Source organism: Mastigoproctus giganteus, chromosome 2, assembly GCF_048544385.1.
Source record: "Mastigoproctus giganteus isolate SK-2022 chromosome 2, ASM4854438v1, whole genome shotgun sequence".
NCBI lineage: Eukaryota > Metazoa > Arthropoda > Arachnida > Uropygi > Thelyphonidae > Mastigoproctus > Mastigoproctus giganteus.
The window spans coordinates 187,311,554-187,338,408 of NC_143576.1; the positions used below are offsets into that span (position 1 = coordinate 187,311,554).

At 38.5% G+C, this 26,855-nt stretch overlaps 1 protein-coding gene across 2 annotated transcripts in view; it reads right to left on the reverse strand.

Annotated features, from left to right (window-relative positions):
- Window positions 1–6,511: 6,511 nt before the first annotated feature.
- The window catches only part of LOC150089845 (macrophage mannose receptor 1-like), a 63,051-nt gene continuing 42,707 nt past the window's right edge, over window positions 6,512–26,855 (reverse strand). For both annotated transcript variants that reach the window (XM_090389674.1, XM_090389673.1), the window contains 5 exons: window positions 19,636–19,788; window positions 17,603–17,710; window positions 11,525–11,689; window positions 9,367–9,444; window positions 6,512–6,793 (listed from right to left, as the gene is read on the reverse strand). In XM_090389674.1, the coding sequence (XP_090245800.1) occupies window positions 6,699–6,793; window positions 9,367–9,444; window positions 11,525–11,689; window positions 17,603–17,710; window positions 19,636–19,788 (599 nt within the window). In that variant the 3' untranslated portion in view covers window positions 6,512–6,698. The remainder of the gene's footprint in view (window positions 6,794–9,366; window positions 9,445–11,524; window positions 11,690–17,602; window positions 17,711–19,635; window positions 19,789–26,855) is intronic.

The following is a 26,855-nucleotide window of genomic DNA, read 5'->3' on the forward strand; positions in this document are numbered from 1 at the left end:
TAACGTTATTAGTGGAGTCCCACAGGGTTCGGTGTTGGGTCCACTGTTGTTTTGTGTATTTATCAATGATATTGATGAAGGTATATCAGGCTTAATGTCGAAGTTTGCAGATGACACAAAGGTTGGCAGGGTTGTTAATGACAGTCATGGCAGTGTCCTACTGCAACAGGATCTAGATAATTTAGGCAGATGGGCTAAGAAGTGGCAACTGAAGTTTAACCTTGACAAATGCAAAGTACTGCATATGGGTAGAAGTAACCCCAGAGAAACGTACCAACTGTTTGGTACTACACTTAAGGTGGTAGAAAATGAAAAAGATCTGGGAGTAATTGTGCAATCAGATATGAAGTTTTCTGAGCAATGCAGACAGGCTGCTAGGGCAGGTCATGGGGTTTTGTCAATGATATATAGGAATTTTGCTAGCAGGGAAAAGGAGGTGATTGTCCCTCTGTATAAGGCAATGGTCAGGCCACGCCTTGAGTACTGCGTACAGGTCTGGAGGCCTCATTTTAGGAAGGATGTAGATTTGCTTGAGCGTGTACAGAGAAGAGCAACACGATTGGTGAGGGGAATGAAGGGATCCTCTTACCAAGAGAGGCTTAAGTTCTGCAAATTGCAGTAGCTGGAGACTAGGCACCTGCGCGGTGATCTGATTGAGGTCTATAAGGCCTTGAATGGGTTGAGCACGCTGAATTCTGATGGGATCCTTCCACTTGTTCAGATTACGAACCTACGGGGACATAAGTTCAAATTAAGAAAGGACAGATGTAGAATGGATGTGCGGAAATTTGCCTTTAGCCAGCGGGTGGTTAATTGCTGGAACAAACTTCCATCTGTCGTTGTGGAAGTTGATAGGTTAAATAAATTTAAGGAGGAACTGGACAGGCATTTGGAGGGAATGGTGTGATTTTTTTTTTTTTTTTTTTGGCTGATGCTGCATAAACTCCTACACTTGCTTTCTTGCATCACGTGCCACTACTACTACTACTACTACTGCATAAATTTTGCCATGCTTTAGCCATAAAAATTTGTAACTGTGAGTTCTTGTTAGTTGTTTTGTTTCCCAAAACAATTGCTTGAGGTGGGCTGTTAAGTGGTCATTTATGTAGATTAGGCTATTGCTATTGTTCTGATATATGTCCTTTGCTGTTAGTTGGATCTCCTTTGCCTTTTCATCCATTTTTCCTTTGCCACATGGTTTGAAAACTTCACAATTAGTGTTGGCTTGTCTTTTGTTTTCTTACTGTTTGGTATGTAATAGTGTTCTATTTCTTTGTTGTTCTGTAGTTTCAATGCAAGTCCTAGCTGCTGTATAACAAGCTCTAGATCTTGGCCTGTTAATCCAGTTAATCCTACAATTTCTACGTTATTCGCTAACAACTGCTGCTCTATCGAGTCTATCCTTATGTTAAGCAAGTTGGAATTTTCCTCATTTTGCTTGAATGAGGCTTCCAGCTCCGCAATTCTTTTACCGATTGCTGTGTTGGCGTCCTGTAGTTTGCTTATGCTTTTTTGTATTCTGTCAAAAGAATCTGAGACAAATGAGATCGATTTCTTTATATCTTCTACTTCTGTCTTCAGGTCTTCCATTTGCTTCTTTATTGGTACTATGTCTTTTAGTAAATCCAGCAAATGGATTTTACTGGATAGCTTTCTCAGCACTTCTTCCATATTAAGGGTGTTCGCCTGCTATAATAATAATAATAATAATAACAATAACAATAATAACGGATATGCTGACAGGCATGAACCTTCCCCGACGTGCTGTTGCAGCATAGGTAATGCATTATTGTCCAGGACATCTAGATAGACTTCAGCATTCATGATTTTGTATAAAACGACCCATAGTCCCCGGCTAAACGATGAAAATCATCACGCGGCCCCCAGATCATCACGCGGCCTCCTCAAAACTTCATTGTCTTGACGACTCTGTTCGAGTGGTAGCTTCCTTTTGGCCATTCACCACATCAAGGCACGATCATTAGACCGATAGACCAAGTACCTTGAGTTGTCACTCCAAAGCACAGCTTTCCATTGGTCTACAGTCCAAGAATGGCAGACCTTACACCAACCTAGACGGCGTCTAGTATTAGGTGGGGTGATCAGTGGCATGTGGACGGCTGCACAACCATGGTGACCCATACCATGCAGCATCCTGACACCGCATTGGTGCTGATATGTGTCCCAATCTTCTCACTGATTATATGTGTGTGTGTGCTGTGACAACGTCCGCGCTTGCGTTTTTAGCGGACGATTCTTTGCAGGCTCACCTGTCAAGTTCCATCAGCTCTGATAGTTATCTGGATGGGTTTCGTGATGGTTTCAGCACCAATCCGTTTCCGATTTCAGATTACATCACAAATCGTTGACCTATCGATCTTCGGTGCTGTTGAAATGTAACGTACAGACCGATTGCTTTTATGGCGTCTTATAATCATTTTGCACTGGAAGCCTTGCAACTCGTCGATCGCGACATCTTGCATTTACAATCGGATTATTGTCTCCTCAAACGCCTACGAGCATATTAAACTATGCTCTTAATATGCTCTTATTAGTTTACTCTTAGTAAACGAATATTTAACGAACTAGTTATTCATTTGTGGGTGAATCTATCTGTAAGGCCAGATAATATAAATGTAGATAATATAAATGCAGTGTTAAAAGTATGAAGAAAGCGAGATGACCTCCTTTTTGATTAGATGAAGTTTGATTGGTTATTGTGGGCTTGTGGCGCATCAACAACTTAGTCCATATTGCGCCTTATATAATATGTCTGTAAATTCGTGGTTCTGTGGCCAATTTTGCTGTTTGCTGGACGAAAAACCTACCCGCTCCTCAGACCGACTAACTCAGCCGCGATGTGAAAATACCCACAAAAATTCCTCGTGCATTGACGGGTTTCGAAGGTCTTTTCCACCCGGTGTGGGGTGGACGGTGTTTAGACCAATTGTACTATCCACGAGGGAGGGCTAATATTAAAAGAAAATTAATCTTGTTATAAATATATTCTAAATATATATTATACACTTCCAATTTAAATTTTTTTTCTGAATTTATTTTAAATGTAGCACGCTTCAAATTCATTAAAGTTTTATAATAAAAATTAATTGTACTTTTGTTTCTTTTTATGTCATTACGTTAATTTTTTATATATTTTCTTTTAAATTTCATATATGTTCAAAAAAGAGACATTAAAAGAATTTTAAACAAATAATAAGTGTATTATTAAATATACTCAACAGAAATAACTTCCCGTTGTTGAATATACAAGTATAGCAGTGATTGCAGTGGCGCAAAATTTTAGCGTATTTAAAAGTGCCCCGCAGCAATGAAAACATTGAGAACACTGCACAAGGGTTCACGGAAACTGCTAGTTAGGGGGAAAAGGATAAGTACATAGTATATAGGGTTCAGGGACCAGGCGCCATAAGGGTTCCCCAAGCCACATAGCAGGGGTGCTGGGCGTTGGTGTGGATTTAAGCTACGGATCCTACCCATTCCAGGGACTCGGTTAGCAATGTCCCAACCTGGGAAACAGGGAGTAAGGTGATGTAGATCCGCGTTTATCTGATGATATGGGTCAAAATAGTGCGTTTAATCGCCGTCCTCCCCACGCCGGGTGGAATAAGACCTGAGTTCGAGTCCCATCAGTGATCCCAGGAAGTTTTATGGATCTTTTTCAAGCAAGATGTACACAAAGTTCATTATACAACAGATGTTATCTCACCGCGTTTCTGGAGCATGCTATAATTAATCGCAGTTTGAAAATATTTTATTACTGCCCGTACTCAAATGTTGCTAAATGGTGAAAACAAAGAATAAATTCGCATGATCCCGTCATCCTGAGTGAGTTTTCCAAATGAGGTCAGTTTTCATGAAAGTGTTCATAAAATTCTGAAGTTTTGTAATAATGACGCAGTATTTTGAAGCAATAATATTTGCTATACCAATTTATGTACTACTTCGTTCAATGTCCTCAACTGCTGAATCTGAATGCCAGAAAACAAACAAACAAACAAATAATGGCTGAAAAGTCTGTTCGCTACCGATTTTCAAAACCACAAAGCCATCTTCCTGCTGCTATCTATTAAAATAACTCCAATGTTAGTTATCAACCCGGACAATAGATGGCAGCACATATTGAAAACATTTCGAAATTTCGAATATTGAATATGTTATTAAAAATGTAATAAATCGAAAAACGTACGTTGTTATTGTTGTAGGGTTTTAGGAGCATCAGCGACTGAGGCCACATTGCTTCCTGTATATTGTTTGCAAATTGCGTGTGTTCTGATGGCGATTTATATACAACTCGTTTTTTATTGTTCTGTTTTTTTTCTCCTCTTCTGAATAGAATCAGGAAGGCTGTAGTGATTTCTTGTGTCCTCGTGGCTTTGAAACCTGGAAGTTTTATGAAACAAGTCTCCTCCTAATATTTGTGTTGTTCTGGTGTTTGATTGCTAATATTTGGAATTTGCAGCAAATGCAAAGGATGAATGTTGGTCGAACAAAAGGAGGTGGCTTATTTCTAGATATTGCATTGCTTGCGAATATATGTTTGTCTGCTTATTCGCATGTAAATGTGTGTGTGTGTGTGTGTGTGTGTGTGTGTGTGTGTGTGTGTGTGGGTACGGGAGGGGGGGTGGAGAGAGAGAGAGAGAGAGAGAGACAATCTTTTGGATGCATTTGGAGCATGCTTTAATGTGTACAGATGTGTTTTCGGCAGAAGGCTATGCATTTTGAGCATGTAAAAACCGAATTTTCATAGGGAGTTCGTGAGAAGTTTATGGGAAGTTTCATGGTAAACTTCCCATGAACTATATTTGTTTTGAACACGAGACGTTTATGTGTTTTTGCACACAGAAAGTTAGTGATTTTAATTTCAATGATGCTGCCAGGAATCTTGTTAATAAGAGATGCATTGTGGTATTTGATGCTAACGGGATCGATTTCTAATCGCTGCTGTGTGAAGCCTGTTTTCATCAATATGAAGTATCGATGAAAATGCCTTCCCGTTGTTAATTATTGTTCAAATCGTCGATGAAAATCAATGGATCAATGAAAATCAAATCCTTAAATGACATCTTGAATACTAGAAAGCACTAGAGAATAATTCCCTCCTCTACTGCCTTGAAGGAATTTGGTGTTTTGTTTTTGATGTATATTGCAAGTAATAATAGTAGGAAATATAAACAGTTCTATTATTCTTGTCATATTATATACTCCCTATCAGGGGGAGCAGTTTCCACCCTTTTCTGATATTAATACCAAAATTACAGGGTAGTTTTTATATATTGTTGGTCGAGAGATTCTCTGACTGTTCTACAGGTGTTCAGGATTGCGACTTTCTGTAGTTCCTTGTAGGTGTTCTCTGGGATGCCTATTGCTCATAGGCTCTTGTGTAGGGTATTTAACACCATGCCGGTGATTAACACGGTAACCGGGATGGTCATTACTTGTTCCATATGCCACATCTATTTGACCTCCTGTCTTAGGCCTGTGTACTTCCTTATAAGTTTTTTGGAGATTGCCGGTGTTTGGTATCACTTTGTCGATCAGATAGGTAGCCATTTACTTCGTGTCAACGAGTGTTGTATCCGGTCGGTTGTGCGGGATCTTCTTGTCCGTTGAAATGACGCAGTATGAGTACAGCTTGTCTGTTGGGGTTTCTTCTACAGCCTGGAGTACGTACTTTTAATCCGATACACTTTCTTTGATCAACCAGTATTTCCTCGCTAGATTCTGAGATATTATCCTGCCGACTTTGTCGGGTCTGTGAGTGCACTCCGCCTGAATGATCACCCTGCATCCTGCGATGATGTGTTGTATCGTTTCTGAGGCCAGATGGCATCGTCGACACCTGTCGTCTGTCACTCAGGGTTGCTTGGCGATGTATTTTCTAGGTGTCAATTACCTGGTCTTGGATGACGAGCAATGCATTGGAAGCTATTTTGTCTATGTGGTGTTGATGGAGATCAACGTAGTTCTGCCATGGAGTGTCTTCTTTGCCCATCTTTCTATTTCATTTCTTCAGTCTGGTCGGGAGGATCTCCTGGTTTAGGTTAAGTTGTCTGCTTGCCGCTTGTCTGTCATACTTATGGCCTGGTACGGTAGCTCTGTGTTTTTCTGGCACTAATCCCTTAGGTTCTCAATCGCTTACTTCTATTGCTCGACGAGATCCGTCAAGCCCTAGCGGACTTCGGGTGGTGTTGGCGGCCCTTGGCCATCATTATCCTTTTCTTTCTCATCATCTCCTCCAGATTAGTGTTAGCATATTGTGTGATCTCGAAGGAGTATGTTAACACTGGACTGGACATTTGGCACTTTGAAGACAACAACCAAACAAAGAAAAAAAGTTTTAAAAAAATCGACGTTTCGGTATTGGAACACGCAGTCTCACACGTAGTCTGTGTTTCATGAACAAAACAATTAAGCGAGTTTAAAAATGATCTTTTAATATCTATTTCTGTACAGTTTCTCACATTCCAAGATATACAAACAGCAGCGATACCATCATGCGATTTCCTTTTCAAATCTTTTTTCATCTGTCGAGTAGAAACGCCAAAAAACTTTATAGCAACTTAATTAAGTCGGACATGACCACTGTCTTTTCGGATAAACGACGCTTTGTTGCGATCACCTTGATCTTCTTCAGGGCAATTTAAAAGAGGAGAATGCTGTACATCTTTCTTTCTTTTTCATGTGAATATATTCGCTATTCCTATAATAACAGCTACGACTGCCACTAAGGCAACTGCAATTCCTATAGCGGTACCTGCTGAAATATTGTGTCCTGTAAAAAAACACACAGGGAAAATACAGTACTTTAGCTGAAATCTTTATTAAGATATAAATAAATATTGTTAAACAATAAAGAAACACTAAAGGTTGTTAAACACTAAAAAGCATACACTGTTTTAAATAAGAATTATAAGACTATCTGTTCACATTAGAGATATAAAAAATGAGAACTTTTCTGCTGATGGAAACGAAAACCTTTGCAAGAACGCCACCCGATTTTCATCGGTAAACACATCTTCTTTCCTGAAGAAAATGTTTATATTTTGTACAATGCCTCTTTCTCAAAAGAGCAGTTCGATACTTGGTACCCTCTTCGAGTCAAACTTCCCAATTTTGCAACTGGGTATCGGTTCTGCCTTTCTTATCGCTCACTGAAACTGCTGATAATAGGTGGAAGTGCATTACTTTAATGTTAATAGTACACTAAAATCTACTTAACAGTTCGACACAAACCTTGATTCTTGAATGTTCAAAATCAGTTGGCAAAAAACAGCAAGCCTCAACTAGATGTTTCATTCTAGATTTCATACAGGAATTTGACACTGAATTAACAATAATTTTAATCTGCCAATTTTATTTCACTATTAGGGAATTTTAAATACAGTTCTCTTGACTTTTTAGACAAAAAATCCTATTTATTCAAAACCATGATGCAGAGTTTATCAGGTTGTGAAACAGCCTGATAACCTCGGCATCAGTCTTAACATCAATAGTCCCAACGACGCTGTAGCGCTACTCACGAAGCAAATTCCGTAATTAAAGAGGTGCAAAACTGTTTTCTCAACAAGAGGTTTGGCCATTAGCTCTGAAAAGTCAGCGGCCATATCTTTTGGAAATCTGGTAAAGAAAGTGATATTAGGTTCGGCATTAGTGGTTCACAAGTCAGGTAAGTCAAGCAACATCTAGGGTTGACATGAAATTTGAGCACCAAAGCTAAAACCCTTGCAACCATGTCATCAATTCGGAAAAAGTTGTTGGCGTTCGTGATAAGCAACTACTAGCTTTCTCCAAAAATCCCACAAAAAGAAGCACATGATTGTCATCTGCTATGAAAACCAAACAAATAAGCACACGAGCCTCGAATATTGGCACAATGAGACTTTATCGTTTTGTTCTGACCATATCCAAAACTATTCTCCTGGAAAGTACTCTTCGCAGTGCTTTCCAGGCTTCATCAGAACTGCTCATCGATACAAATCACACATTGTTTTCTAAAAGTTCTTGAATAAATAGATGGCTCAGAGTTGAAAACTTTATAAGAAAACATAGGATTTCCAAATCACAGTACCAGACAGATGGAGACCAGTACATTCGAAAAACCATAACCAGGTCGTATTATTGAGGCTAGGATTCGCTCTCGAGATCGATTCTAATATTTCTGTGAAGAGGGATGGAAGATAGCACTGCGCAATGTGGAATTCCTTTGGGTACCTGGAGTTAATCAAAGATTCTATCAGTTAGGGAAGGGTACCAGAGATTTTGAAGTGGGTATTCACTAGGCGCAGCTATACACATGTCCTGTCACACGCCGATTTGGTTGAGATAACTCGAACTACTAATCTTTTGCGAATTATGTAACCAAAAAATAATAATTAAAGGTTTCATTTTCGCACTAGCTTTACTTATTTTTATAAAACAAGATTTAAACTGATGCAATAGGCTAAAGCAAAAATGGCTATGATATAATTTTAGGACCATTTCTTCTTATTTATTATTATTTTTTATTTTCCAGTATTTTCAGTTTCTGTACCACCTGTTGCTAAACCGAGTTTTGCTATTGAACTAATATATCTGACTGTATGCTAATTAAACATATGAATCATCATTCGTACTTTAAATCAATATCCAGTTGTAATCATGTAATACTGAACATCGAGTAATTGAGCTCGATGTAATGTAATTGAGCTTTGAACATCGAGTTTCAAAGCATTAGATATTGAACTGTGTATGCTTTACCTATTTAACAGATAATCGATTTATTAAAAGGGCTCATTTAGATCCATTTCCACCATTCTGATACAATACAGACATTTCGTTCTTTGAGAAATGCGAGTTAATTCGATTTGGTTTTTGGTTTGGTTTTGCTTTTGATTTGGTTATTTTTAAAGGAGGAGGCATCTTTATTTGTCTCCGAATCTTCTAAAAATGTTATTTTCTTGACTGATTTTCACAGTGTTCTCTATCAGACCAATGGGATAATGCAAAGTAGTGGTTGTTGTTGCACCATTGTGTATGTCTGTACAAGTGTATTTATTCTAGGATTTGCTACGTTCTGTGGATTAAAAACCCCGAAACAACTCACTATGACAACCTGCTTCTTCCCCTTGAAATCGGCTAGACATCGGCAACACTTGAAACGTAGATTCAAAGTTCTCTTTCCAATATTCACGATGGCTGCTGATTCAATAATGCATAACGATGCCATTTCATACGCATTATTTTCCATATCCGAAGGATACATCCGATTTACTACGTTCCCTTCAGCGAAAATTAGCAGTTTACATTATCTAGTTTCGTCAATGACGTAAAAAGATTTCTAATAAAGATTCTTAATATTGTACTTACCATGGAGCACAGACTGGGAAACTTTATCTTTCTGTACACGTTCAGCTGATGAAATTGTGGACGACTTGTTTGAAGGAACTAGAAAATGCGGATGAATAAACAATTTTGTATTTATACGCTAATCAATATATTCAAAACAGGATGAACTAAAAAAAATTCATTTGAAAACTATGCTCTTAGAATTTGTTCACGAATTTTAAAATCCTTAAAAAAATGTTTTTACGTATTTCGCAGGATCTGTTTCAGTGAATTCAATAGATTTACTGTATTCCTTGGGAAAAAATTCTCCAGGTAGGAGAGGTTGTATAGTACAGAACGTAATGATAAGTGGGGGTTGTCACGACTGCCTCCGGCACGTGGAATAGATATGAATTCTTCAAGACTTGGAACATTAAGTACTCGGTAAGCATTTTAGAAATTAAAAGGATGTTGCTCGATGCTATGCGAACTCGCCAGGGGGTGATATTTAGTTGGTATATAATACTGCCTTAAAGATGGTGAATGAGTTGCCTGTTACCTGATCAGCCACAATGGATAATCTTTATTAACAAACAAAAAACAAGCGGCCCCTAGCCAGAAACTGGCAGATCCGCTATGTACATATTATATACAATGACATACATAGTCAGAGTCATGTTAATTACAATGTCATAAGTGAAATGAACATGTAACATGCCCACACAGCAAATCACATCATGCAACTAATCAGAAGTATAAATTGTGGCACAAGAACTACAAGACAGCAGTCTTTTCCTGTCCTAGGAAGAACGAAAACTGCACCCAATGGAGATAGTGCTAAACCAGTGGGCGCTAGCTAATCCTGTATCCACAGTTTTAAGAGATATCGATAGACATTGCAGGTGTTGAGTTAGTTCCTTGTTGTTGATACGTTGATAGACTTGAGAAGAGTTGCTCTCTTTTGGTGAAAACAGCAGGACAGAATTGTTGTAGAGCTGAGAACGATTGAGAATTTTCAGTCAGCGCCACTTCATTTCCTTCAGAGAAGTTGCTGACAGCAGCTTGTAGTGTAGATCTCATCGTGGTACAGGCTGCAGCGATACAGAATGTGCGTTAAGGTTTCCTCAGCACCACACAAGCAGAGATTGGTGTCAGACAAGCCAAATTGAAATAGTTTGGAGTTGATGGAGCCGTGCCCAGTAAGTATATACGATGTTGTTAGGCTGGGAGAAACCATTGGCGGACGTTCTTGTCGAGAGGGAAGGTAACTGCAGGAACAAAAGAGCGGGTGACTTGACCAGTAGTACTGGAATCCCATCGTGATTGCCACACGCTGATAAGTTCATTCCAGATTCTCCGTTTCTCGTCTTTGATGTTAGCAGTTAAGTTGCATGAGATGCCGAGAATCTCGCCGGGAACTCCCTGCTTTAGACGATAGCATAGTCCTTTGAAGATTACATGCAGGTCTAATGGTAAGACTCCAGCAAGGACCAGTAGAGGACACTGTCCTGCAGGTCCGGAGCATGGCCAACAGCATAATCCGTTGAATGGAGATGAGCTTGGAACGGAGTTTAATATTGACGGCTCTATTATAACTGTAATAACTATAATAATTATCTTGGCTTTTTCGAGATACTGGCACCTACATAATCTTCTTCCATAATCATCCACGTTCGAAATCGGAACGGTCTCGACGGCGACCCATTCTTCGTTGATGTTTTTTTATAAGGATTTAGGGACATTAGCAACATAGGACATATTGCGCCGTATGTAATGTGTCTATAAATTACTTGTTTTCTGTTGAACTGTAGTTTTCTGGACGAAAAATCCGAGTTTCCGGGAGAGAAAAAACCATACTCTCAACCTAGACCGACTAACTGAGGCATGTTCTGAAAAAGGCACATAAAAATGACTGTCGTCATCAACGGGATTCAAGCTGAGATCTTTTCTATGGGCATGTTGGTTGGACGATCATTATATTAACTGTAAACCCACGAAGGCTCTATTTTGTCTCGCAGACACTATAAAACTGATTGCCATGAATGCGAACTACACACTTATATCAGCCGTTCCCGACTTAGACCCTTATCTATGTTACAGACTAGTCCATACGTTTGCTAATGCAAAGCTAACTCTGTGTATAAAAACCAAACATTAATAGAGTAAAGAAGCAAATTAATAATGTCTGAAATGAACTTGCCTTTCTTAATCATGCAGATGTAACCCCTCGAAATTGAACAGGGAACATCATTCCAATGTAAAGTATTCGGAAACATCTCAACGCAACCCTCATTGACGTCGTTGGGTTCTGCCACATCCCAGTTGGTGAAATCAACAGGACTATTGTCATGCCAAGCAAATCCTCCTGTAATTAAGAGAAATGCTCTTGGAGAAACATAAAACATAACATGAAGTATAGTTACCAATACTAAATTAACGCGGTGGTTTCATCTAAAACATTCAATGTGAAATTTTTAAGCTATTTACAATCTGGAGAATAAAGAGATGCAGTAATCATCATGAGGGATCAACTTATGACTCTCTAATTACTAGTGACGTCAAGTCTTTCTGCTGTCTTTCTCTCTTTCTCTATATCAGTTCAGCGGAAGTGCATCTCAGCTGATGTAGAGTCGACTTCCAACAACTTAACTTGTTAAAGAAAGTACTCTTGATGTTCTTTTATAACATAGTGCATGTTGTTCGTTTAATATTAAAAGTTTGATTCTTAATAATAATAATGAAAGTCGTAATATATGATGGACATTTAAATTTTAACAAAATCATATTAAAATTTAGATACAATTTTAAGTGGTGCAGCCTCGTTCTCACATTTAAATGCACGAAACTTGGTAATCTCCTTTGGATTACCATCAGGTGCACAGTTATGCCAAATATCAGTAGAAATTTATTGATTTAACTGCATTTTTGAGGATTATTAGATCACGCAATCACGGACTTATTTTGTGACTGCACAGATGATTCTGCTCCTCTCTCGACCAATATTCATGCACGAAAAGAAGAGAGCAGTGGCGTTCTCAATTTGAGTTTTATCATTAAATAGGCACTAAGCAGGAAAACTTTTATTTATTAATTTATTTAATAAATTTGAGATCATCTTGTCAGCCCTGGAAAGCAAGGAGCTGGTAGGGATTCCATCAGTTGCGGGTCAATTATTAATTACAATCATGAGATAAACTCAAAAGATAGTCAGTTAAAGCAATAATAAAATATGAGACTTTGTATGAATTTACAAACATAAGAGCATATAACATAATAATGCATAAATATAAAACAAGAAGAGTAAATTAAGATAACTAATATACACAAAAAAGGGAAAAGAACGTCAAGGAGACAGGGTAATCATCAGGAAAAGGATTGATGTATGGTTTAATCCGAAACCATCGCAGAAGGTAACTATAGCAAATCCAAGGAGGAAGACAGTTCATCTTGAATGAACCTTGTCGCCTGCAGACTGGGGTCTGTCTAGTTGGGGCAATTAAGTAAGTCCTTGGTACTTCCTTTTATATTAGAATGGAGTAGTGGATACGGTATCAGCTAAGATTTGCGTTCATGAAATGTAAAGTTTTGAAGTGCATATCTAGAACTACTTCACTTGAAACTGTTATCTCCTCCTCTCTTCCTGCTGAATACAATGAATGTTGACAATACCAAGGGCATCTAAAACATCGTAGTATCGAATGTTTGATTCATCACTGGGTGAATAGGGTTGCTGGAAACATTTTACTATTTCACGTCGTCCCATTCTCCGCACGGGAAAACGCCAGGTCCAGTTGATTACAAAGGGCCCAGAAGTGAAGCTCTCCACGAACAGGAGAGTCTCCTTAGATATTAGAATTTTGTTGACTTCCCATACCACAGAGATACACATATCGGAATTAACTTTTCTCTGACAATGACCTCTCCTCCTACCACTCTTGAAACCCTTGAAATTACGTTTCATTTAATTTCTTTGCGAAATTCAATAATATTCGTATTACAATGGTTAATGATCCGATGACATGGACTTTTTATCTTCCAAAAAAAAAAAAATTAGCTCGAATATATTTGCCACGTCACCAAGAAAGGTGATTATCCAATTTCGCTTTGAATTTTAACAAACTCTCCACTTCGAATACATTAACAGATTATTTATTTCAATTCTGTACAGAACTCTGCCAAGGAACTAGCACGACATACAGTCTTCTGTTACTTTCAATGATTTTATATTTTTTCCCTTTATTTCTTGCCTTTTCTATCGGTGAGAATACGTACCTTCCTCGTTTATTTCACTCAACCTCCTTCGGGGTCTTATACTTCTCAATGAAGTACTCCTTGGGATGGATAGATTCCAAGCTTTGCAACAGGCTCCCTCTTAGGTATTCTTTATATACACATCGGTTGATGCTCCTCAGCAACCTGGTATAAGTACAATTGTTTGATCTCTCCGTAGAAAGCTCTGTCTTTTTTTAGGTGTAGCCTCCAGACCTGAAATTAAATTCGAAATGCAGTCTGGCTGTCGTCGTGTATCGTCATTTAACGCCAATAACACTTTTATCCCAAGTTGAAAAATTCCAGTACATCGTAGACATAACAGCATGAGTTGGCTTTCTGGTCCATAAAGATTTTAAAAACAACATTTTGGAATTCAAAAGTACATCACCAAGGGTGTCAAGACTAATACTCAAGATTTCTAAGAGGTACAAGCTAAAGATTATAATGATTTATGCACCAACATCGAGCCATGATGATGAAGAGGTTGAAGAAATGTACACTGAAATTGAGAGTCTTCTAGATGAACAGAAAACCCACTACACTATTATTATGGGGGACTTCAATGCTAAGGTTGGAAAAAGGCAAAACAGCGCAGAAAGAGGAACTATAGGAAATTTTGGAATTGGTGAAAGAAATAAAAGAGGTGAAAGACTTGTGGAATTTGCAGAATCTCAAGGAATGTCAGTAATGAACACTTTTTTCAAGAAAAGGGTGAACAGAAAGTGGACATGGAAGAGTCCAAATGGATTAACAACTAATGAAATCGACTTCATCCTCACTAACAGAAGATATATTGTGAATGATGTTACCGTCCTGAATAAGGTAAATGTTGGAAGTGATCACAGAATGGTAAGATGTACACTTGATATAGATGTAGGAAAGGAAAGGAAAAAACTGACTCGAGTAAATAATACAAAGGTCTTTGAAATAACAGAGTAGGAGAAAAAGCAGTATGTACTGGAACTGAAGAACAAGTTTGAGCTTCTGCAGACTGCTCAAGACCAAGATATCGACGAGGAATATTACAACTTTCTGAAAGTGATAAAGCCCAAGAAACCTATAGGGAAACAGAAATCCAAAGAAGAAAAAATTAGTCAAGAAACACTTGTCATGATGAACCAAAGACGACAAATGAAGAGCAAGAAAAACACTGCCAGGGAGAAAATTGAGTATACTGAGTTATGCAAAGCCATTAGAAAGAGACTCAGAGAGGACATAAGAAGATTTAACACAAGAAAAGTAGAACAAGCATTAAGGGAAAACAAAGGATTTAAATCAGCAGCCATGAGCAGTAATACAGAAAGACAAATGATACTGAAACTGAAGAATAGCGATGGTGTACTTATAAACAGCAGAGAAGGCATAATTCAAATAGCAGAAGACTACTATAGAGAATTATACAAGGAGCGAGGGAATGATACCAGCAGTGGGGAAGATGGATTGCAAAGTAGCAACACATACGACATACCCGATATTCTTCCTGATGAGGTAGAACATGCATTGAAGAAAATGAAGAATCGGAAAGCTCCGGGGGAAGTTGAAGTTACTGTAGAGTTGTTAAAATTGGGAGGAAGAGACATAACACAAAAACTGGCAAGGCTCTTCACAAAGTGCATTAGAAAAGGTGTGATGCCTAAGCAGTGGAATAATGCAATCATAGTTTTGCTGCATAAGAAAGGAGATAAATCAGAAATTGGAAATTATAGACCAATTAGCTTATTATCCCATATCTACAAGTTGTTCACAAGGGTCATTACTAACAGATTAGAAAGAATACTTGATGAGAATCAACCGAAAGAGCAAGCTGGCTTTTGGACAGGATTCTCAACTATGGATCACCTTCACGTAATATCACAGCTAATGGAGAAAGCAAATGAATATAAAACACCATTATGCCTGGCATTTGTGGATTATGAAAAGGCATTTGACTCCATACAGCATAAGGCAATGTTTCGGGCACTGGAAAGACAAGGCATAGATACTCCATATATTATGATTTTGAAGAAAATATATGAGAGTGCTACAACCTTTATTAGACTAGACAAAGACAGTAGCAAATTTAAAATCGAGAAAGGAGTTCGACAAGGAGACACAATATCTCCGAAGCTGTTTACTGCTGCCCTTGAGGAAGCTTTCAGAAGATTAGACTGGTCGCAGAAAGGAGTCAATGTGAACGGAGAGTACCTAAACCATTTACGATTTGCAGATGACATTGTGGTCATAAGCCACGATCCCAAAGAATTAGAGGAAAATCTTAATCAGTTATGCACAGTTAGTAAGGATTTTGGACTAAAGATGAATATGGCTAAAACAAAAGTAATGATGAACAAGTATGCCACGGAAAGGGAAATAATGATTGAAGGAGCAGTAATTGAAAAGGTGGAGTCATATACTTATCTGGGACAAGTTATTAGCTGTAATAATGATAAATGGCTGGAAGTCAAGAGAAGAATAAATTTTGGATGGATAGCATTCAGGAAATATAGTCACATACTGAAGAGCAATATCCCAGTTTGTCTGAAACGTAAAATAATGAATCAATGTATACTCCCCACCATGACTTATGGAAGTGAAACTTGGGCACTCACCAAAAGAATGGAAGAGAAGCTAAGAACTACACAGCGAAGAATGGAACGAATTATATTGGGAATCAGACTGTTAGATAAGAAGAGAAACACGTGGATTAGGCAGCAAACTCAAGTAAAGGACATTCTTATCAAAACTAAAGAACTAAAATGGTCTTGGGCAGGACACATAGCTAGAAGACATGATGACAGATGGACTAAGAAAATAACAGAATGGTACCCAAGATGAGCTAGAAGAAAACCTGGAAGACAAAGGCGGAGATGGATAGATGAAATTCATGAGTTTTTGAGTAGTAAATGGATGGCCAGTGCTCAAAACAGAAAGAACTGGAAAGTTGCTGGAGAGGCCTTCATCCTGCAGTGGATTGAAAATGGCTGATGATGATGATGATCCCCTACTTGTACCCCCTGGTAAATTTCATATCTTATTGTATCATAACGTTTTAATTTGAAGCAATTTTTAATTCGAAATCTCTCCCCAAGCTTACAAATTCCTGAATTTTTCTTTCCCAAGTGAATATTCAGAAGTATGAAATTTGAGTTGCCATTTTTGAAATCAATTCTGCAACCCGATATAATCATTTCGAAGAGAAAATACGGCAGTTAACCACTCTTTTCTACCTTCAAATAATTAGCAAACTTTGAAAGCGTTCCCTTACTTGCTTTTCATTAAGAGAGATTAGAAACAGCAGGGACAGCGTCATTGTTCTCTGAGAACGAAGACTCCTACCGGTTTTACTTCAATTTTATGCAGTAGCTTTTCACGTGGAACCATATCAAAAGCTTTACAATGAAACGTTGTTTCTTTCTTCCAGATGTTTAATGACTTTGTCATAATGACTAAACAAATCGGTTTAGTTAAACCTCTCCTTCACCAAACCATGATGTCTTTGATTAAAAATACCATTCATGTGGAGATGTTCCTTGTAACATAACCAGAATCACAAATTTCATGAACCCTCCCATTAATGAAATCAAATGCATCAGTTTATAATTGTCCAGCACTCTTTCGGAACTCTTCTCAATTCTCAACCAATTTTTTGCAATGTCCTCCGATATTTTCTGCCATTCGGCCTTCAGAGCAGCTACTAGTGCAGCTCTGTTTCTTGGGCAGCATTTTTCACACGCGCCTGATGATTCAATTTATCCCAGTGGCATTCTGGAATTTATCTGAAAAAATACGAATATTTATATTGTTGTATACTGTACTACCTTGTCCAATTGCAATTTACGCCTTCTAGCTAGTTGGATAGAGAATATAAACCTCAGGGATGGAACCAACTACTGTTCAATTTTCATTAAAGAATAATATTTGAAGAGTAAATTTTGTTTTTAATACGTTAAATTTTCCTTCGATGAACGTACTAATGAAAACATATCTGCTTAAATATTAGTTTAAACATGCAATAGAACATACTAACCATCATGTTTCCTTGTCAATCCGATCCAGACTGCGTTTCGCGAACTCTTCAGAAACATTCCCAGCGCTTTCAACTCTTGATCAGAGTGAATGCTGACGAGTGTTCCTTCTGTAAAACATTTTAGACAAAGAAATCCTTAAAAGCATTGATCAATGTAAAAACAAAAAAAAAAAAAAAAAAAAACCATAATAATCATAGTTATTATGGCTTTTCACTGTTTCAAAGCTTTCAAACGTGTAGCACAACCTCCATATTCAAAACAAGCGTTCATTAAAATACTTGAAATTATCTGCAAAGTTTAGACTCTATTTATTGATACAAAATTGTATGTTTTGATTATTAGTATTGTTCTTTTGATATCAAAAGAAGAGATTACGGTATATCTCGTGTACAAGAGGTACATACCTTCATGCATGACCTCGTGTACATACCTTCATGCATGATGGAACGTGGCCAGCTATCGCTCTACCCGTTTCTATTCTGCGGTGTGAAATATTCTTGAACGAGAATATTTCAACCAGGGTATTTCCTCAGTGCTTGGCCACCACGTTTACGGGACTTGACGTCTGCAGATTTTGGTAATGAGATAATTTGAACGACCGCGTTTACAGAGGTTTTAAAGAATAAAGTTGACGGAGAGGATGTGTTCAATGGGGTTGATGGAACCCACTGATGCCCATGATGCCACCGCAACCAGCCTGTTTTTGCCCACCCATGCAGTCTGGTTGCAGCTGTTCATCTACTCGCTGTCGAATACGCACCTCTCCTTCATGTGCGTATAGCGTATTATGGACGAGTACGTATTCGATTCAAGGATTATTCGATCCCTGGTTCTTTAGACCATGCGAGTCTGTTTGTCGTCCAGTGTCCAGGAACGATGCTCCTGGACACCACTGGAAGTAGGTGTCGATGAGGGTCGGCCAATATGAGCACATGAACAGGTTCCCTACCACGTAGGCCTATTAGCAATAGCGTTATATGGATGGTTTGCTTGGAAAAGTTTCTCTGTCCGCCCTAGTTCTAGTCTGATGTCAATTCAGGAATCATGAGCTATCTGTTATTCAAGACAGCACGTGCCAGCCTCCGTTCATCTCGATTGTCAACGTGGTGATCTTCCCAAACCTGCCACGTTGGATGTTTGTCCCTCTTTGGACCATTCGCGTTACACCTTCAGTACGGCGGCTCTCAAACAATTGTCAATGCAAGCGCTGAAATGCTGTTCCCCGCCTTTCCACTGCTAAAAATCAGTCCCCGTTTAAGTTTCATCAGGTATTTCCCCATTCGGCTTTTTACTGCCGAACTGATAAGCACTACCCTTGTCATTATTATATATGCTACGTCGGTCGGCGACTCACTCCTAGATGCTGTGGGATACGTCTACTCATGGAGAAAAGGGTGTACATAATGTTTTAAATCATTGGTGTATTTCGAACTCAAAAGGATCACTCTTTTTAGGGGGGTGGTCACTTTCAATGACGAGAAGGTATTCTAATGATGTGGTATTATTTATCGTCTTTGTGAATCAATGCTGTGTTCTAACGATAAAGCAACCAAGGTTATGAGGTGTCAGTGAGTTGTGGGTGTTTTCTGCGATCGGCTTGACTGTTATTTCAACGAAAAATTGAAGTTTCTGGGAGAACTAATGCAGCTCATATCTGATACAGAATAACTCGGCCACGTTCGGGAAAAAGTCGATCGATAACAATTCCTCCTGTCACAACGTACGGATTTGAACCCATTGCTTTTACACAAAACGTGAAAGAACAGTGGATTGTAACTATTGTGTGAAGCGCGAGGGTAAAACTTTGAGACAATTTACAAGTTGGATTCTTTCTCTGAGAGATCCACATAAGATTATTTCGTACAAAATATCACTGAAATACTTAAAGTCAAAACCTCAAAGTTGGTAAAAATGCTATCGTAAATTAACGGAATTATTAACAGGAGCATTCTGTACACAAAATGTTGCCCTTAATAATGGTGTATAAAATGTGTCATCCTCATCAATTTTAACAGAGAAATATTTGACTTACCTCTACTTAAACACTTTCCGTTGGCGGTATTAAAATAGCCTTGACTCTTAGTTTCAAAGAAATAGCAGTAACTTCCTCCTAAATCATGCCAATCATTCCTGTTAGATGGGCATTCAGTGTCTTCTTCAGATGATGGTATCAGTGGAACACCCTCTAATAAAAGTAAAAGGAATGTAAGACATCAAAACAAAACCTCACCCTTTAAAGAAATAACAGTTAGAATGAAACCTAGCTACCCATAGTTTCACTTTACTCTCATTATTATTATTATTAGTAGTAGTAGTAGTAATAGTAGTAGGGTATTAGCATTAGTGGCATACGATCACGAAAACAAGCTCATAAAGCATCATCGGCCCATCCATCTCCCATAATTTCCCCCATTACTTCCCAGAATTAATTCAAACTATCCACTTCCACAATTCTAGATGGAAAGTAGTTACAACACTCAACTGCTCTCTAGCTGAAGGCAAACCTCCAAACATCTATCTTGAAACCATCCTTCCTGTATTTGAATTGATCTGAGCAAGAGAAAGAATGCCACTAGCATGGAGCTTGAACATTCAAAGGGATAAACACCTCAATCAGATCACTGGCAATCACCTAGTATCCAGACTCTGCAATCTGCACAATTAAAGCCTCTCTTAGTAAGACCACCCTTTAGTTCCCTTCACCAATCTCGCTTCCTGCTAGCCATCAATCCCAGTAGATCTACATCCTTCCGCCCTTGCGAGTAGCACAGTTGGTAGAATCGCCGTCCTCCTCACACCGAGTGGAGAAGATCTGAGTTCGAGTCCCGTCGATGACTTGAGGAAATTTAATGGGCTCATTTCACAACATTGCTGAGTTAATTTGTCTCAAGCGTGAATTTTTCTCCGGAAACTCGGTATTCAATCCAGAAACAGAAAATCGACTACCTGCAATTTACAGACAGATTATACGGGGCAGTATGGTCGTAGTCGCTAATGCTCCTAAAACCCTACTACAAGAAGAAGAACTTGCATTTGTCAATCATCATCATCATCATTATCAGCCATTTTCAATCCACTGCAGGATGAAGGCCTCTCCAGCAACTTTCCAGTTCTTTCTGTTTTGAGCACTGGCCATCCATTTACTACTCAAAAACTCATGCATTTCATCTATCCATCTCCGCCTTTGTCTTCCAGATTTTCTTCTAGCTCCTCTTGGGTACCATTCTGTTATTTTCTTAGTCCATCTGTCATCATGTCTTCGAGCTATGTGTCCTGCCCAAGACTATTTTAGTTCTTTAGTTTTGATAAGAATGTCCTTTACTTGAGTTTGCTGCCTAATCCATGTGTTTCTTTTCTTATCTAACAGTCTGATTCCCAATATAATTCGTTCCATTCTTCGCTGTGTAGTTCTTAGCTTCTCTTCCATTCTTTTGGTGAGTGCCCAAGTTTCACTTCCATAAGTCATGGTGGGGAGTATACATTGATTCATTATTTTACGTTTCAGACAAACTGGGATATTGCTCTTCAGTATGTGACTATATTTCCTGAATGCTATCCATTCAAAATTTATTCTTCTCTTGACTTCCAGCCATTTATCATTATTCCAGCTAATAACTTGTCCCAGATAAGTATATGACTCCACCTTTTCAATTACTGCTCCTTCAATCATTATTTCCCTTTCCGTGGCATACTTGTTCATCATTACTTTTGTTTTAGCCATATTCATCTTTAGTCCAAAATCCTTACTAACTATGCATAACTGATTAAGATTTGCCTCTAATTCTTTGGGATCGTGGCTTATGACCACAATGTCATCTGCAAATCGTAAATGGTTTAGGTACTCTCCGTTCATATTGACTCCTTTCTGCGACCAGTCTAATCTTCTGAAAGCTTCCTCAAGGGCAGCAGTAAACAGCTTCGGAGATATTGTGTCTCCTTGTCGAACTCTTTTCTCGATTTTAAATTTGCTACTGTCTTTGTCTAGTCTAATAAAGGATGTAGCACTCTCATATATTTTCTTCAAAATCATAATATATGGAGTATCTATGCCTTGTCTTTCCAGTGCCTGAAACATTGTCTTATGCTGTATGGAGTCAAATGCCTTTTCATAATCCACAAATGCCAGGCATAATGGTGTTTTATATTCATTTGCTTTCTCCATTAGCTGTGATATTACGTGAAGGTGATCCATAGTTGAGAATCCTGTCCTAAAGCCAGCTTGCTCTTTCGGTTGATTCTCATCAAGTATTCTTTCTAATCTGTTAGTAATGACCCTTGTGAACAACTTGTAGATATGGGATAACAAGCTAATTGGTCTATAATTTCCAATTTCTGATTTATCTCCTTTCTTATGCAGCAAAACTATGATTGCATTATTCCACTGCTTAGGCATCACACCTTTTCTAATGCACTTTGTGAAGAGCCTTGCCAGTTTTTGTGTTATGTCTCTTCCTCCCAATTTTAACAACTCTATAGTAACTTCATCTTCCCCCGGGGCTTTCCGATTCTTCATTTTCTTCAATGCATGTTCTACCTCATCAGGAAGAATATCGGGTATGTCGTATGTGTTGCTACTTTGCAATCCATGTTCCCCACTGCTGGCATCATTCCCCTGCTCCTTGTATAATTCTCTATAGTAGTCTTCTGCTATTTGAATTATGCCTTCTCTGCTGTTTATAAGTACACCATCGCTATTCTTCAGTTTCAGTATCATTTGTCTTTCTGTATTACTGCTCATGGCTGCTGATTTAAATCCTTTGTTTTCCCTTAATGCTTGTTCTACTTTTCTTGTGTTAAATCTTCTTATGTCCTCTCTGAGTCTCTTTCTCATGGCTTTGCATAACTCAGTATACTCAATTTTCTCCCTGTCAGTGTTTTTCTTGCTCTTCATTTGTCGTGTTCGGTTCATCATGACAAGTGTTTCTTGACTAATTTTTTCTTCTTTGGATTTCTGTTTCCCTATAGGTTTCTTGGGCTTTATCACTTTCAGAAAGTTGTAATATTCCTTGTCGTTATCTTGGTCCTGAGCAGTCTGCGGAAGCTCAAACTTGTTCTTAAGTTCCAGTACATACTGCTTTTTCTCCTCCTCTGTTATTTCAAAGACCTTTGTATTATTTACTCGAGTCAGTTTTTTCCTTTCCTTTCCTACATCTATATCAAGTGTACATCTTACCATTCTGTGATCACTTCCAACATTTACCTTATTCAGGACGGTAACATCATTCACAATATATCTTCTGTTAGTGAGGATGAAGTCGATTTCATTAGTTGTTAATCCATTTGGACTCTTCCATGTCCACTTTCTGTTCACCCTTTTCTTGAAAAAAGTGTTCATTACTGACATTCCTTGAGATTCTGCAAATTCCACAAGTCTTTCACCTCTTTTATTTCTTTCACCAATTCCAAAATTTCCTATAGTTTCTCTTTCTGCGCTGTTTTGCCTTTTTCCAACCTTAGCATTGAAGTCCCCCATAATAATAGTGGAGTGGGTTTTCTGCTCATCTAGAAGACTCTCAATTTCAGTGTACATTTCTTCAACCTCTTCATCATCATGGCTCGATGTTGGTGCATAAATCATTATAATCTTTAGCTTGTACCTCTTAGAAATCTTGAGTATTAGTCTTGAGCTCCAGCATTTGTTAATATTAACCGTCAACTGCCATTAATAACCACGCTCTGTCTCATCACATTGAATTATCGCTTTATTCAAAGTAGTAGCTTGCCATCCTGGCACTTTGTTCCAATTTATATAGCAGTGTTTTGGGTGCAACAGTATGAAAAGCTTTACTGATATCCAAGTAGGTAATATCAAAAGTATTTTTGCATCCAGTTCCTTTGTTACTACACCATACACTGGTGTGCAAAACGTAAGGACCAACACTATTTCTAAAGGTTACAACCAAAAAATCTTTACTTAAAGTACTCTTTACTAATGAGAGTAGATTCAGTCTCAGCAGCGATTCTAGACGTTAGCTAATCTGGTAAGAGATTGGCACACGGTACATCCCGCAAACATCACTGAAAGGGATCGATATGGCGGTCGAGGCGTTCTCGTCTTGGGGAGGTGTCATATTGGATGGACGAACACACAACTCCAGATACTGGAAGGCGGTTCTGTAACCTGTGCACGCTACTGTACCGAGGTTATCCTTCCTCATGTGCGTCTATTCCGAGGTGCCATTGGCCCCGAGTTCGTGTTTATGGATGATAACGCGATACCTTATCGCACTGCAGCTTTTGATATGCTTTTGGAAAGTGAGGACGTTGTTCGTATGGATTGGCCTGCCCATTTCTCCCGCCGATCTAAATTCCATCGAACACAAATGGGACGCTCTGGGAAGACGCCTAGCGTGCCGCTAGGCGTCTTCCCAGAGCGTCCCATATGTGTTCGATGGCCACACCCACCAGAAAATGTTCACCAGCTGAAGATGGCGCTGACAGAGAAATGGACGATGTTACCACAAGAACTTATCAACATCATTGTTCTAAGTATGTACATGTGGTGCAAAGCCTGCATCGACATTAGGGGTGGCCATATCTCCTACTGAGGACCACTTATTTCCTTTGTTCCATCTTTGGCTGTGATGCATCTGTATCATGGCAGTCAGTGCTATGTTGCCATTTTTGAATAAAGTCCTTCTGTACCGTTTTGTTTCCGTTGTTGTGTCGGTGCTGTTTCCTTCGTCATTTCTGTACCTCACGAGGTTCCTTTGGTATGCTTTTCCCTTATCCAGGCCACTCCTATTAGAAGCAAAAGGTGAAAACCTGACTGGTCCTTAAGTTTTGCACACCAATATAGTATCCATTGAGACTTCTTAGACAAGATTGCGCCTTAACCAATGGATGCTGTGACTGGAGTGTAATCGCACACCTGTCTAGATGGTCCTGCATTACTTCTTTAACAAGAGACTCCATTATTTTCCCCTGGAACAGAGAAAGAGGTTAAGCTGATAGGTCTGTTATTACTCATGTTATCTTTTGATCACTCTTTGTGAACTGGGAATACACTCGCGTTCTTTAAGGCATAGGGACCTCCTCTGAATCAAAAGATACTCTGATAACTATGGCTAAAGTTTGTTTATTTCCTTTGACGACATCCTTAATATAAGTGGTTAGATCCATCCATCCAACCCAGGCGCCCTTTTATGTTAGGCTTCAAAATTTTTTCTTCCAATTTCCTTTCAGTTATTACAAAATCATTTAACTCCCTGTTTGATGTATTTCCGGTATTCGATTTCCTAAAGAAGTTCTCATACGCAAATTTGATGCAAAATACCGATTCAATTTGTTAGCAAACTAAACTGAGCCGGATGTTTTAACATCATCGGTAAAACCATAGACATCATGTGGACCAATGTGATTCAACCCTCTTCCTTGTATTGTTATAATATAAGGAAAGACGTTTTGCTGCTTTTCTTTGTATTTTTTTGCAATAAACTTCTCATAATCTGCCTTACCTTGCCTAACATCCTTTTTAGCTTGATTACAGAATAGTTTATATCTATTATAGGTTTCTGTATGACCTGATAACTGCTTCACATGCATTTTTATCCTCTGCCAGAAGTCTCGTCAGTTCAACTAAGCTCTGAACGGTATTTTTTGTTTGATAACAAAAGTATAGTAGCTTATACAATTACTTCCCTGAATGCTTCCCATTTAGAATTTTCTGTTGGTAACATCATCAGTTAATCCCACTGTAGAGAAATTAAAAACTATCTGAGACCACTGTAGTCACTCTTACGAAAGCAAAGACCCTTATTTTTTACCATTGACAGTAGTTATTTCTTGAAGTAAGTCCCAAATCAGTACACTATGATTATTACCATCCAGTGGATATTTTCCTGCATCTTTTTAATTCGTGAAGATTCGTTGCTGATAATCGAATATAGTATTGCTTCATCCCTCTTTTTTTGGCTGTCTAAGACGCTGCTGTAGAAAAAAGTCATCCAATAATTCCACAAAACTATTTCTAGTGTGTGAGTGGCCAAACTACAAGTTCCAATCAATATCTGGAAAGTTAAAATCTCCCATTATGAGTCATTCTATTTAGATATCTTTTTACTGTAATTCGTTGTACTCATCAGAGTCATTTGGGCGATAGCATACTCCTATTCTCATATTTGCTTTCCCAGTGCATATGTCACACAAAATTGACTCAACATTGCAATGGCTACATTGTCAGCTGTATCTCCTGCCTTAGATTTTATAGGTTTTTAACTAAAAGCACAACCACTCCTCCCTACTCTCGCGTCTATCCTTTCGGTACACATTTCTCCGGTTGTTCAAATATGGCATCCCTTATGTCTAAGTGACATTATTTCTCCGATATGCCTACAATTTCTATATTGTGGCATTGGTGTACATGCATCTGTTTTTACTCTTAGTTGCCCTAACAGTGCCTATGTATTTACTTGTTCCATGATGACCTACAGAAGATTTTCTTGGTACCACAGTTAGTAGAGTCGCTATCCTACCCACACCTCGTGGAAACGACCTGGGTTTGAGTTGCATTGATGACGTGAAAAATTTTTATGGACCTTTTTCACAAAAGGTGGCTGAGTTAGTCGGTCTCGAGGAGGTAACATGATTTTTTTTCTTCCGAAACTCCAGTTGTTCGTCCAGCAAACAGAAAATCGACCACAGACCACACGCAATTTAGACAGTATATATGGAATAATATCGCCTTCGTTGCTGATGCTACTCAAAACTCTACTACAGAAACTATGACCGGGCTTGAAATCCCCAAATACCTTGCTTTCCAGGCTGCTGCATGTTCCAATAGAAGCTGTGCAAGTCCACTTTCACCTAAGCCTCGTCTCTATTTAATCTATTATTCTGTGTATTGCTCCAAGCCATCAGTTTTCCGACCTACCTAACACCGGCTGGATAGAATTAGAGAATATTGAAAAAATTCTATCCTTTGAGCCAAGCAGTGACTTTCCAGAGCCATATTGATTGACAAGGCTCTCAACAGTTACTTCCTCCCATCGCGTCTGGGCAGAATTATAGACTCTTTAAAATTTAATCCTAACTCTCAACTTTTTCCTGACATTGCCTTATAAATGTACTTGGTAAGTCCTCAGATCTCCTCCCCTTAATATCATTATTGCCGAAATGTATAACAATATCACCTTTAGCGCCGTTATAAGATGATGTCTAACATACAATGTCATCTTTTGTTCCTGGCAGAAATATACTGTCATATTCCATCCATCTTTTTTTTTTTTTTTTTTGGCACAGTATATTTCCCGT